The 13,487-nt window shown below is 25.0% G+C and overlaps 1 protein-coding gene across 1 annotated transcript; it reads right to left on the bottom strand.

The window, feature by feature from the left end:
* Positions 1-1,675: 1,675 nt before the first annotated feature.
* On the bottom strand, positions 1,676-10,616 carry LOC130954228 (lanC-like protein GCL1). Its single transcript, XM_057880959.1, has 5 exons — positions 10,349-10,616; positions 9,938-10,113; positions 5,220-5,331; positions 3,007-3,477; positions 1,676-2,183 (listed from the first exon to the last, which is right to left on the bottom strand). The coding sequence occupies exons 1-5, from the start codon at positions 10,499-10,501 to the stop codon at positions 1,851-1,853; spliced, it is 1,245 nt and encodes a 414-aa protein (XP_057736942.1). The 5' UTR covers positions 10,502-10,616; the 3' UTR covers positions 1,676-1,850.
* Positions 10,617-13,487: the final 2,871 nt, after the last annotated feature.

Here is a 13,487-nt window from a genome sequence, read left to right as displayed (position 1 = left end):
TTTAAAATTTTAATAAAAATAAAATTGAGTAAAAAATAAGTCAAAAAAATGACATTTTTAGGTTTGCAAAATGTCTCAACCTAGACAGTGTAAAACAGTTTGATAGTGGATAGTAACATTTGATAAACCTCATTAAGACTTTCAAGCAAGGATTCAGCCTGTTTCTAGAGAGAGGAGACTACCAAGAATAGCCAATAAATTAGTGACTTATTTCATCTTGAAAACATAATTTGAGGCTTGTAGAGTTTGAATGTGATGAGATTATCCAGTCACACTAGTGCTGCAGAATGTAAGAAGAGAAGAGAATGAGAAATTTAGAGAGTACATGCAAACTGAATAGTATGCTTATTGGTTATTAGAGATGGATGATACAAGCCTTATATGGATCACATAGACGCCAGGAAACTAGATACAGGAACCAAGAATCAGTTAGTTTGGGTAACAAGCTACTGTTAACAACTAACATATTTTAAAAGAATATGTTTTAGGTGGTTACTCTATTATTCTCTACAAGGCTAAAGGTCCTTGTGATAGACTTCAATGATATTTTGAAGAGGAAGTATAGGAGAATAGAGTATTTGTACAATGTGTACAATAGAGTTTAGAATGTTCGATTCAGTAGAATATCATATGTTTATTATCCCTAGTACCCAGATGGTTATTCTAAATAGTATGAGCGTATTGTGTTTGAGAAATTAGTAACATTTTATCATGAATATTCATTTTTTAACTCATATTGAACCAAATAAATAACTCATTGTACACATTGTACAAAATACTCTATTTGACTCTCTAGCAGAATTCGTTCTTAAATTGTCTAAGTTTATACATAGTAAATTTTATTTGAAAATTATCTTTTATAAAATATCATGCCAAAAAAAATAATCTATCAAAAATATTATATATATATATATTAAAAATTAGTTAATAAATTAACTACCATATATAAATATAAAAACTAAACCTAACAACTATAACCATCTTAACTAACTTTGTGTCAAATGACTGCTACTTAATTACTAAAAATATTGTTTTGGTTATACGTTCTTCATTCTAACTCGGTTCAAAATCTTTTTTGTTCCCAATAAATTCGATTTAATATTTTTATTGTGTACTAAAAATTGTCGTTGATGTAATATTCGAAAAATATTATTTATTCTTTAAAATTCAGTCTTTATTAATCACCCTTTTTAAAATTTTATTATTATTTAATTAATTTAAGATAAAAATTTAAGTACAATTAATTTTATATAAAATTAATAGTTGAAAATTATTAAATAATTTAAATAATTTGATAATTTTATTTAATGGCTTTCAATTATCAACTTAACGCACCTGAATTTTCACCTTAATTTAAATACTCACTTTCAGGTGCCAATTATTCAAAAAATCTAAAAAAATTACTTACTTTTTATTTTTTCTCTTTTTTAAAAATTAAATAAAAAATAATATTTAAAAAATATCTAATTACACTAACATATTCTTGTTCTGTTCTATAAAGATAACTTGAAAAAGACAATTCCACCCTACATTATCCTAATTTTTCTTTTCATTATTTTATTTTTTTAACTTTTTTATTAGAACAGAACACCCTGATTATTATACTTATAATTTTCTACCAAAAAAATAAGAACTAAAATTCAATTATTAAATAAATTATAATTATTTACATATACGTATTTCACATGCTTCCTACCGGAATTATCAACTATGAAAATAACCGAATTTGTAAGCGACTCCAATCTTTTTTAACATATAGCATGATCTAAACTTATAGCATAGTTTAACCCCACACCATGTACATTACAGATTAATAATAATAATAACATAAAACGAATCTTAGCTTCATTCTATAATTCATAACACGGAAATCTAGAGTTATGAGGTGCAACAAGATCAAACCAGAGGCATGCAGTTCCAGCAATACCTTGGAAGAGGGAATAAGCATTTCCACCATCAGCACCCGCAATAAGAGAACTTCCATTGCGGTACAAGAAACATGAGAAGACTTTTGCTCTCTCTTCGTAGATCTGTTCTTTGGTTAGTCTGAAGAGCGAAAGGAAGCCGTAGGCGTTTCCGGCCACGCCATCCGCAAGTCCTACCTTCTTCACCAGGCCACTCTTCCACACTACCTCACCCGCTTCGATTGCCGCGTCTCGGAGTTCTCTGTCATTTGGAAAAACCTGCACACACTCGAGCACATAACTTACTATCCATTTTGACATTTCTTTTACTAAGGTTAATTTCAGACAACTGTGCTAGTGTAAATCAAAATTAGCAATATACATATTATTGAAATAAAAAATATACATTAAAATAAGTTAAATTACATATATTTATATACCAATACATAGTCTATGATTTTTTTTTCTCCCGTAGCACTTTTGAATTTCAGATGCAGTTATGTGTATTCAATAGCAACAATAAAGAAATCAAAAATGAATTATATTATCTAAAATGGTTGAATTCAAAATAATAATGATAGGGGGACCATAATCCAAAATTAATTTATTTAATTAAACATCTGTAATTTCATATATGTAACATTTGTAGTTACATACTTATTACATATAAATTATTTATTTCGACAATAATTAAAAAATACAAAAGAAAAAAAAATTGGACTGATTTTTATTCTCCCGAAACATTTTTGAATTCAAAAAACACAATTATTTTTCATTCACAAGAATTTGAAACATTTACCCAAAAAAAAGAGTACCACACCACTTGTTTAAAATTGATTGAATGTTGTACTAGAAAGAACCTATAAAAAATTCACAGGATCAACACAAATTTTAAGTTGAGGAAGCTAAATCTCATATAGGAAATCATTTTCGGGCATAGTAAAAGTTTTCTAGAGTAACAGATTATTACTCAAGCATGATTCCTGTCTTTGCTTAATTACTTTTACAAGTTCCAACAACTACTCATATCACACAAATTTTATACCAAGTAGGAGTAACTCTCTTAGAAAAGGTTAAATCAAATGAAATGAAATCCTATTACCTCTGCAGCTTTGGACAGAGTAATGGCCATGCCGGTTGCGCCATGACCCCATTGCACCAACTTATCCCTTGGATTCCCTTCGCTTGACGGGTAGTTGCCACTATGAGGGAACCGTTTACTCATCAAGTACCTTAAAGCTCCCTTCACATCTTCGGCATCCTCGCCGGGAAGCGGAAAATGGAGCAGCACATGCAGGATTCCGGCTAGGCCGTTCGCTGCGCCAAGGTACCTCGTCCCATGCCATCGATACATCAATGGACAGTCCTTAATGTCGGAGGCTCCTGCCCTACCTCCGGCCAACATTGCATCGATAATTGGCATTAGAATATCGCTTGGAACTGCCTCGTCTCCTAGGTACTTGTTTATGAATAGCGCGGCCCATAAGAATCCGGCACGGCCGTATAGAAGATCGTATGACATTCCAAAACCACCTTCCTCAGGTCCAACAGGCAGGGCTCTCTCTTTTGCAACCTATGAATTGAACGTATGTATACCATGCACATGAATATAGAACAAGTAAATAACAAATTATTGTGCATAGCATAAAATTTCACTAACTTATTTACATATACAGTAAGGTAAGGTAGATTCTAATATGTCTATGTTTAAGTGACTACAGTAACTATGCAAGTATTGTTAAAATTAAAGTCACACATTTCTTACATTTTGGTATTTTTTTTTAGTAACACTTTTTAGAAAACGTTTAGCCACACTTTTTAAAACACCATAGTTATAGTAATATAGTCATACTAGAATGATCTGTATACTTAATATGTACTATATATATAACAATTCTATTATGTCTAGTATATATGGTGATTATAAAATTTTGATAACTAGTATATCTAAAATTAAAATCACACTTTCTTTTATTTGAAAGAACCTTCTTAACTTAAAAATAAAAAGAAATAAAAAAAGGTAAAAAAATGTAATGAAATTAAAAGTGTTACTAAATAGTTAAAAAAAATGTAACATTAATTTTAACCACATTTATTAAGTATTGTTAAAATTTCATAGTCACCATATTCACTATAATAATAGTCCCCATAGAATTCATGTATAATATGACTTTTAATGATGTGATTGCAAAGCTAGTCAACAAAAATATTTTCCGGATATTCAGAAGTGTGTCTAATGTTTTGTTTTGATTTTTTTTTATTTTATACGGTATTCCCCAACCCAACAGGGCAAGAACTAATTCGTCACGAATTGGAGCTTTATTTAAAAGTTTGTCACTGGTCAATGAATTGCTGTGTGCACAAATCGGGATACAAAGTGTGTCTAATGTAACCGAAGAAGATCCAAGTATAAAGACAAGAAACTGTGTTGACATTAAAGCCACGTTAAAATTCAAAGGTGGTAAAGTGAATGCAGAGTTAGAAAACACTAGTTTGGATCTTCAAAGATAATTTCATAACGATGTATTTGGAAGATAGCGCGATATGATGGGAAGAGAATTATCATGATGAATTCTATATATATACCAAATTCATGCATAAAATTTCCGAACCAAACATATCTCTAAAATTACGCGCAACTATAACTCTTGATATTATTAAATCCAAAATAAACAACTAACTAAAAAAGACTCAATAAATTACATGTTATGCGAACAAATTGTCTAATTCAATTTACTTAGAGCATGCATGATGCCAAGAAAATGAAAATTACGATTGTGGACCATGCTTTCGACCTACCTGCTCTACTATGAAATCTTATATGGTCCTCCACATATCTTCTCTAAGTCGAGCAACGGACAACACTCACTTAAAGAGTAGGCCCCAGTATCCAGAAAACAGAGAAGGCTCAACAAGTGTACCAACAATGGAAAGTTTGCTAATAATGAATGTGGAAAGAATAAAGATATCGACTATTATTCATACACAAAAAATAAACAAATAAATAAATTATGCTACATTGAAAAAAAAAAAACATTATCAATTAATTAGAGTATCAGTCATCGATATCATTTTTCATAACAGAAAATATAAGAAACCAACTTTTAATTAATTTACATTAGCAAACTTTAATATTAGATTTATAATTAAAAAATTTAATTTAAAATCTAAAATTTTAATATAAATAAAATAATTTAAAAAATTAATAAATATTGACTGAAAAAAAATAAATTAACTATCATCGTTCAAAAAACAAAAGGCGAAAATATAAAAAAATGATATCATAAAAAGTTTAAAACGTGGCGGAATTGTTACCTCAATGAATAGACCCAAAAACAGGTCACGCTTCCGAGAGTCCCCCATGTAATTAGCGACAACCGCACCAAGCGCATAAGCTCCTCCTCTTCCACATAAAAACGTCACGTGCCTGTTACCAGTATGTTATATTATATCTCTCTGAAATCAGTTGTTTTTTTTTTTTCCTTAAAAAAACGTGTCAACTTCACTTAATTTTAACTAACGTTGCATACAATTACTTATCTTAATTTAGTAATCAATTATGCTAGCATAAGTTCCTGTTTAATTAACTTGTGCATGTTTTAAGTGCGGACAAAAATTGAACTATATATATGGTATGAAATTTTACTAGGTAAACAATGATTTTTATGAACAATGTGAACAAATAAGTTCTAAAATTGACACAATAAAGTAAAAACACACTACACTTCTAAATTATCTACCTAAATCTTAATATTAAGATAATCATTCGCACACCTAGTAAATTAAACATTTAATATATATATTGTTCACATTGTTTAGTATTTTCATTGTCTACCTATACTTTTTTGTATGGTATTACTCCAGTTTGTCGGTTTATATATATCCACACACGGAGTTTATTTGGCTCTCATTTGCTGAGTATGTTATAGAAATCATTTTGCTAAAAAATTTAAGTTAATGACAGAAGATTCATGGATGATTATATTTTTAAAGAATAATATTAGAGAACTAATTTTTTTTCAGCTAAAATGAGTGAACTTTATAAGATCCTAAATCATAAATTCTTAATTTTAAATCTTAAATTGTAAAATTAAATATCAAGGTTGACTAATATTAACAATGTTTCATGTACTTTCTCATTTCTAATAGACTTGTTTGTACAAAATAAGTTTTTTTTTTTGAATTTGCGTAAAATTTTTCAAAAATTTTTTTCTTCTTTAGGTTATAAAATTTTATCATATTATAAATTTTTTTTAAAAAAAACTTTAAACTAATAAAAAGAAGTACATAATAATTATATAAAAAATATTAAAAAATCATCAAAATTTATTATTTTTGACAATCAGATAACTATCAATGTTCAAAAATATAGGATAAAATATGATGTTGAATTACTAGACTAAAAAAATTAGACTAAAACAATTAAGTTGATAACTGAAAATAATAAAATCTGATGATCTCTAACATTTCTCTAATTATATTTCTAATTTTTCTCCTAGCAAAATATATTACAACTAAAAATCTAAAATAATTCTTCCAACATCATCCGTGTCTCTATAAAGATGAAAGTGACCATTAACCCCTAGAAAGATAGCACCAAAATAGATACTAGATACGCACCATAAAAAATAAAACGCACCCACAAAAAAAAAAAAAAAAAAACTAGGTAATCCCGAAATGACTTAGCTGTAGCACAACCTGAAAACGACAATGCATCCCATACTATACCATGTCTTGTGTTAATCAATTTCTACATTAATGTTGGGTTAATTATTTACACCTATTTTTCAGACAATAAAAACATAAGTCCATTTACTACTAAAAAAAATTATAAACGAATTGTCAATTTTTAGTGAACAAAATATATAAGCAAAGTTAATAAAATATTCAAATAATTAACGTTTTTGTTAATATAATAAAGGATAAAATATATTTTTATCCTTAAAATCTGACAAAATTTTAAAAATATTCCTAACTTTTATTTTATTTAATTTTATCTTAAAATTTTTTATTTGTATCAAATATACATCTTGATAACTAAATTTTTAATAAATTTAAGACTAATCCAGCAATAACCATGACAACTATTTTTTATTTACTTGTGTTGATGATTGTTCTTGTAAAATTATTATTGAATTAGTTCTAAGTTAAGTATATTTGATGCAAATAAAAAAATTTGAAAAAAAATTAAAATAAAATAAAATCTTTAAATAATTAAACAATTTAGATTGATTTAGTGATTAATTTACAATTTACTTAAACTAATGTGGAAAGTTCAAACCCCAACTTATACATACATCAACCTATTGACCAATAACAAACTCTTAAACAAAGCTAACTTAATGTGTTTTGAAGATACTATGAAAAAAAAATATAATAATTTATAAATATAAAATATTTTCATTTGATGATCTAATTTTATTAACAATATAAATATTTTAATTGTTGGTCACTTTAAGTTGATTGAATTTTAACACTATTATATATTACGTGTGAAATTAATCATGTGAGATAACGAGATTAAGCAATTATACTTATTTGACTTAGGTGAAATTTTATAATTTTATGACAAAATTTTAAAAGATTATCTTTTTATGCCTCTAGCAACCGAGATAGATAGCTTTTTGTTAGCTAAAAGAATAAATATAAAAGAACTAAACTTTGAAAGAGATGAGCTATAAAACAAATAACTTCAAACACATATATTTATCCGGTGCTAGAGGCAGGGTTCCTTCATATATGAAGGCGCCATTTATAGGCACTAAGCTGCTGTGCTCTTCATTAATATATATACAAATTATATATATATATTATTTTTATTTAATTTATTTTAATTTTAATTATAAACTTATTTATTTTTTTATAATTATATAATATTTATTAATATTATTTTTAATAAATATTTGTAGTATATAATAATATAATAAATATAAACTAATTAATAAATTATTAAAATTTAAAAACAATAGTTATTTTAATATAAAAATAAAATAAAAATATTTATGATAGAATAAAAATAATAAGATATTTATTGTTTCTGTTTTATATTATTTTAAAATAGTTTGATCTTTTTAAAATATTAATAAAAATATGTATTTTAAATTTTTAACTATTTTTTATTTATATAGGACCAAATCAACCAGTTCAACTAATAAGTCATTGATTGAACCAATAATTTAGTGTCTGACTGGTTCAATCATCAGTTCGATTCTAACAATATTGGCTTTATACAATATTGGCTTTATAATAATAAAACGTAGTACTCTTAAGATTCAAAATAATACCAAAAATATAATTGAAAATTCTATATTCAAGTTCAAACTCAATTGCCCTTGAGCAATATTAATGAGAACCAAACGCATGATTTGGGAAAAAACCCTCCTTAGTTAGTAAGTCCACTTACGAAGCACTTGATAACTGCTTGTATGATATCTTAATTTTTTTTACACATAACAAAGATTTACCTTTCGAAAAAATATAATTGTATCCAAATCAACTTTGATCTTTGAATAATCAATATCACATTTATTTTCATTGTAATAAAAGATTTTTTTAAAAAAAAATTGTATCAATAATGATTATTTTACGTATAGACAAATTAATACCTTTGACACAAATTACTTTACCCACAAATCCTATCTTTTCATAAGAATTAATACAAGATATTGTACATTAAATTATGCATTTATCTTATCTTTAGCAGCATTGACAAGTGTTTGAATTAATAAAAAAACATAAAACTATTTTTAAATATAAATACAACTATTTCAACTTAAAAATAGACAAAATATATTAATAAGTTCCAGCATATAATAATATTGATCACATTACTTTAATTACAAAAATGAATATGTTACTAGAATATAAATTAGTTTTAAGTAGATTTTAACAAAAATAATTTTCTATAATAGTTTCTTTTGTTATGATGATAAAGAAAGTAAATTTAAAGACAAATTTTATCTCATATTAAATTATGCTTACTCAAATCGATTTTAACATAAGAATAAGAGAATTTGAAAACTTTTCTCATGAATTATAAAAAGAGTCTACAAATTCAACCACTAATATTATCAATATTATTTAAAGAGAAATCTTTGAAAAAATTAAAATTTTAATATAAATATTTTACTTTAATCACAAACTATATATTACTATGAATGGGCGAAATTCGTATACTTTAAAGTTTAACTATTTTTAATGTTAAAAATAATATAAAGTTTAAATTTAGTTAACTTTAGAAAATTTTTATAACAAAAATTACTATGCGTATTTTTATTTAAAAAATTCAAAAAAAAGTATTTTATATATTTTTGTATATTATTTTGTGCACGACGTGACTAAATATACTAGTTGACAATAAAATTTAACATCAAATAAAAAATAATTATTGCCTTAATTAATTTTTCATTTTACCAATTATTATTATTATTATTATCTAATAATAAAATATAAAAAATAAAGTGGCAATTAGATACTTGAAAATTTTTATTTCACATTAATTGGTTCTAAAAAAAATTTGATCCTCTATGATAATAAATGGTAGACATGTCATATGCTTTTGTGATAACAGTGATGGTTATATATACTATTAACTATTTTGATGTATTTATTTATAAAAGATTTTTCATGTAGAAAACAGTTTTTAATTTGGAGCGAAATTTTATGTATTTTGATAAGATTTATGATGAATTAACTGTTATATAAAAATTTAAAAAATAATTAATATTTTATATCCAAAACTACATTATTTTTATACTTATGTATCACCAAAAAAACGCATGCCACTATAAATAACAAATACATATATAACTATTCCAAAGCAAAATAATTTTCAATTTACTTAAATATAAATATAAAATAGTATGTATATATTAAAATTAATTACAAATATATTTATATATAAATATATATAATTTAATTTATTTTTAACGTATATTTATATTTTAAGGTGTATTTTATCCTCACTTTAATAGCTGATAAAACAGTCGACGTAAGTAATATCTAATGAAAGCCTTCACAAGGTTGTACGGTACCTGAGGGAGTCACGTGCAACGGTGGCGCACGTGTCGACAATCTCTGCACATAATTGCAAGTCGGTGTGGTTACCGGTGACCTCGTACGACCTCAAGCAAGTGAAAGCTGTGCCCAGCAAACCCTTATACACCGTTGGATCAACCATTTCCCTCCGCTTCCACGTCTCCTCCACCACCTATATGTATTTTACCCACAACAATCATTTTTCTTTTATTACTTTATCAAATTCATAATTAAGATCTCGAGAAGAAGATTTATTTAAAAAAAGAAACTACTTATCTAAATTTTCTTTTTAAAAAAAATTTTGAAAAAAAATTATGTCTCCATGCTATCTGTAAAAGAACTCTCAGACACTACTAAAACAAGAAATTAATGAAAAATTAAGAAATAATTAAATTATCATGACATGCCTGGTCCTTGAGTGAAACCGCGGCTCTGAGAAAGGTTTCAGTTGGAAGTGAGAGATTTGTGGCCGTCAGATTCGTGTTTTCCGTGATGATCAAATCGGAGGGTTGTTGTTTTCCCTCGTCGTGTCCATTATCCTCAAACACCCAAGATGTCATTGCTTCTGCAAATGGGGCTAGTAATAATAATAAGAGTGAAAATAGTGAGACAGAGTGTATATAAGAGGGTAAAGTAGTAGTAGTTCGTGGCAACTCAAAGTAAAATTGCAACCATGAGAACATATGAAATACCACGAACTTTATATAATAACAAATAAATAAATAATAAAACTATAGGTAGTTATCAAGGACACAAATACAAAACATGACATAATATTTATTTATTTTTTTTATAAAATACAGAGAGCAGCACATAATATATATAAAAAATATTTTTAAATAAAATATTATAATATATTTTTTTAGGGAAGATAAAAAAAACTCAAATATGTTATTTTTTAATTAAGTATAAAAAGATTATATCATTTGAATTAAAATTTATTAGTAGATATATTAAAATATTTTATTAATATTAAAATATAAATTAATATTTTAAATATTTTTAATTAACATTTAAAATTAGTTTTTATTTTAATAGTAATAAATTAATAATATAAATTATTTTTGAATTTATTTAAAAATATAAATTATTTTTGAATTTATTTAAAAATATAAATTAATAATAAAATTAAATAGATTGACCGTTGATAATATTTAAATATGTATGAACATATTAAAAAATTATTTTTATTTATTATTAAAATATAATTAAACATAAAAAATATATATATTAAATAATTATCAAATAAATATGATATGTAAAAAATAAAAATTTATATGTAATTATTTTTATGTAAAATTAATATTTAAAAATTATTAAATAATTTAATAAATTTAATTAAATAATTATTTAATAATTTTTAATTATCAACTTTATGATACCTATATCTAAATTTTTACAACATAAAAATTAAAATATGAATATGACAACCTAACTTAGGTTTAATTTGGATCGAATAAACGGTTTAATTAAATTTTTTTTAAAAATAACTTAAATAATAAATAACTATATTAAAAATAATTTATAAATAAATTATTTTATATTTAAGTTTTTAATTATAAAAATATTTATTTTATAAAAATATAATAAAAAATAATATTATGAGAGAAATTATTTTTTATAAATTTTTAAATAATTTTTTAAAAATTACAATTTAATTTTAAAATTACATCAAATATTAATATTATTACTTTTTATAATTCAAAAACTTAAAAAAATTATTTTTAAAATTTTTTCAATGACTTTTATACTATGTTTGTTTGAAGAGAAAATAAAAGAAAAAAAAAGAAAAGAAATAAAAGGAAGGAAAGAAAAGAGGAAGGAAAATGATCATTTTTTATTGTTTGATTACGAAGAGAAATTGAAAAAGAAAAAAAATAGGTGAAAAAAAAACTAGTGGAATTTATCAATTTTTTTTCTCTTCAATGTTGAAAAGAAAAAAAAAAGAAAAATTTATTTTCTCTCATACAACTTTTAATATTATCCTTTCACTTTTTTTAATGTATTTTATAATACAAAAATAAAATTATTTTTTTATAACATTTTTTTTTTTATTTTCTTTTTATCCAACTACATCTAAAAAAAATAAAAATTCACTCAATTTTTTTTCTTTTTATTTCTTTTCTTTCCATCAAACATAGCCTTAATGTATAATATTCATATCTGATTCTGATTCTTCAGCTTTGGGGAAATTAAAGGTGAAAACGTGTCGAGCTATTGTTCTGTGGAGTGGCGGTGTTTGGGGACACCGTACGCCTACGAGACACGTGTTCACAGTATTAGGATAGAAGTATAGAACGGTAACAAGAATATCATGCGAATCACATGCTATTCAAGATAAGATTTTTTCCCCCTGCTAAGTGTTATCATTGTGGGGCACAAAGAATAGAATAGATACCAATACCATGTTAGTTGCTAATAGCCAAGATTTTTATTTTTATTTTTTTTATATAAAATTATATCTTAATTAGGAAGAGGAAAACGTGAGATTATAGTATACTCACTATGCTGGGTAATGGATTTGTTCAGTCTGTTTTTGCTTCGTAGCCGCATGTATATTTTAATTCTTGTCCACATTCTAGAGAGTGATTTGTTCGGTTTGTCCTATGTAGCCGCTGGTATATGTTATTCCAATGTCCATTCAACTTGAGTTAGACATTACCAAGCCTGTAATCGTGTTTAATTTGTGTCATTATGATAGAAAGTTGAAAAAGGTTTGGCATATATTTAAGTTAATCTTGTGGCAAAACATTTAGTAATGGAGTATTTATTAGAATAATGTCCAAAACAGGGCTTAATGTAAATATGCAATATTATGGGCCTAGGATCTTCTCGCACAAGCGAGACGCAAGCTTATCAATAATTTTAATAATTCGATTTTCTTTAAATAAATAAATAAATAGTTTATTTTTTTTTAAGAAAAAGTCAACTCGCATCACGTGAGAAGGAGAAAGGAATTTCTTTTTATTTGCGAAAATGTATCTTGCATTGTGCGAGAAAGGAATTTGGCACTTCGCAAAAGATTTTATTTATTTTGAAGTAATCAAAATCCTTCTCCTATTGAAAGGGCTCTTTCGCTTTTGTAATTCTTTAGAGGTGTTCACTTGTAATAGATTTGTAAAAGATTTTAATTTTCCATCAAAATGATTTGATAATTCCCTTCTAAACAAACAAAGAACAACGATCTCAAAATTTTAATATAATCATCTATCATATAACAGTGATAATTTTTCAAGTCCAATATGAATAGATATATTTGTGTATATCAAATTTTAAATTTATAAATTTATAAATAAATATAATTTAGTAATATTTAAATTATTTCACAAATAAAATTATATAAAAAAATAACTGATAATAATATATTAGAAAAAAATTTTTATTTTTTATGCTTCGAGTGTGTTTCTGTAATAGTAATATAAAAAAATAAAAAATATTTTAAATTATTTTTTTGTCTTTTTGTTACTGAACATAACAATGAATTATTTTTAAAAAATTATGAATTGCCCAACTAGTGCCGTCTCATTTCCTGAAATAAATGCGACA

Source organism: Arachis stenosperma, chromosome 10, assembly GCF_014773155.1.
Source record: "Arachis stenosperma cultivar V10309 chromosome 10, arast.V10309.gnm1.PFL2, whole genome shotgun sequence".
Classification (NCBI taxonomy): Eukaryota; Viridiplantae; Streptophyta; class Magnoliopsida; order Fabales; family Fabaceae; genus Arachis; species Arachis stenosperma.
This window is presented reverse-complemented; position numbering and strand designations above follow the sequence as displayed.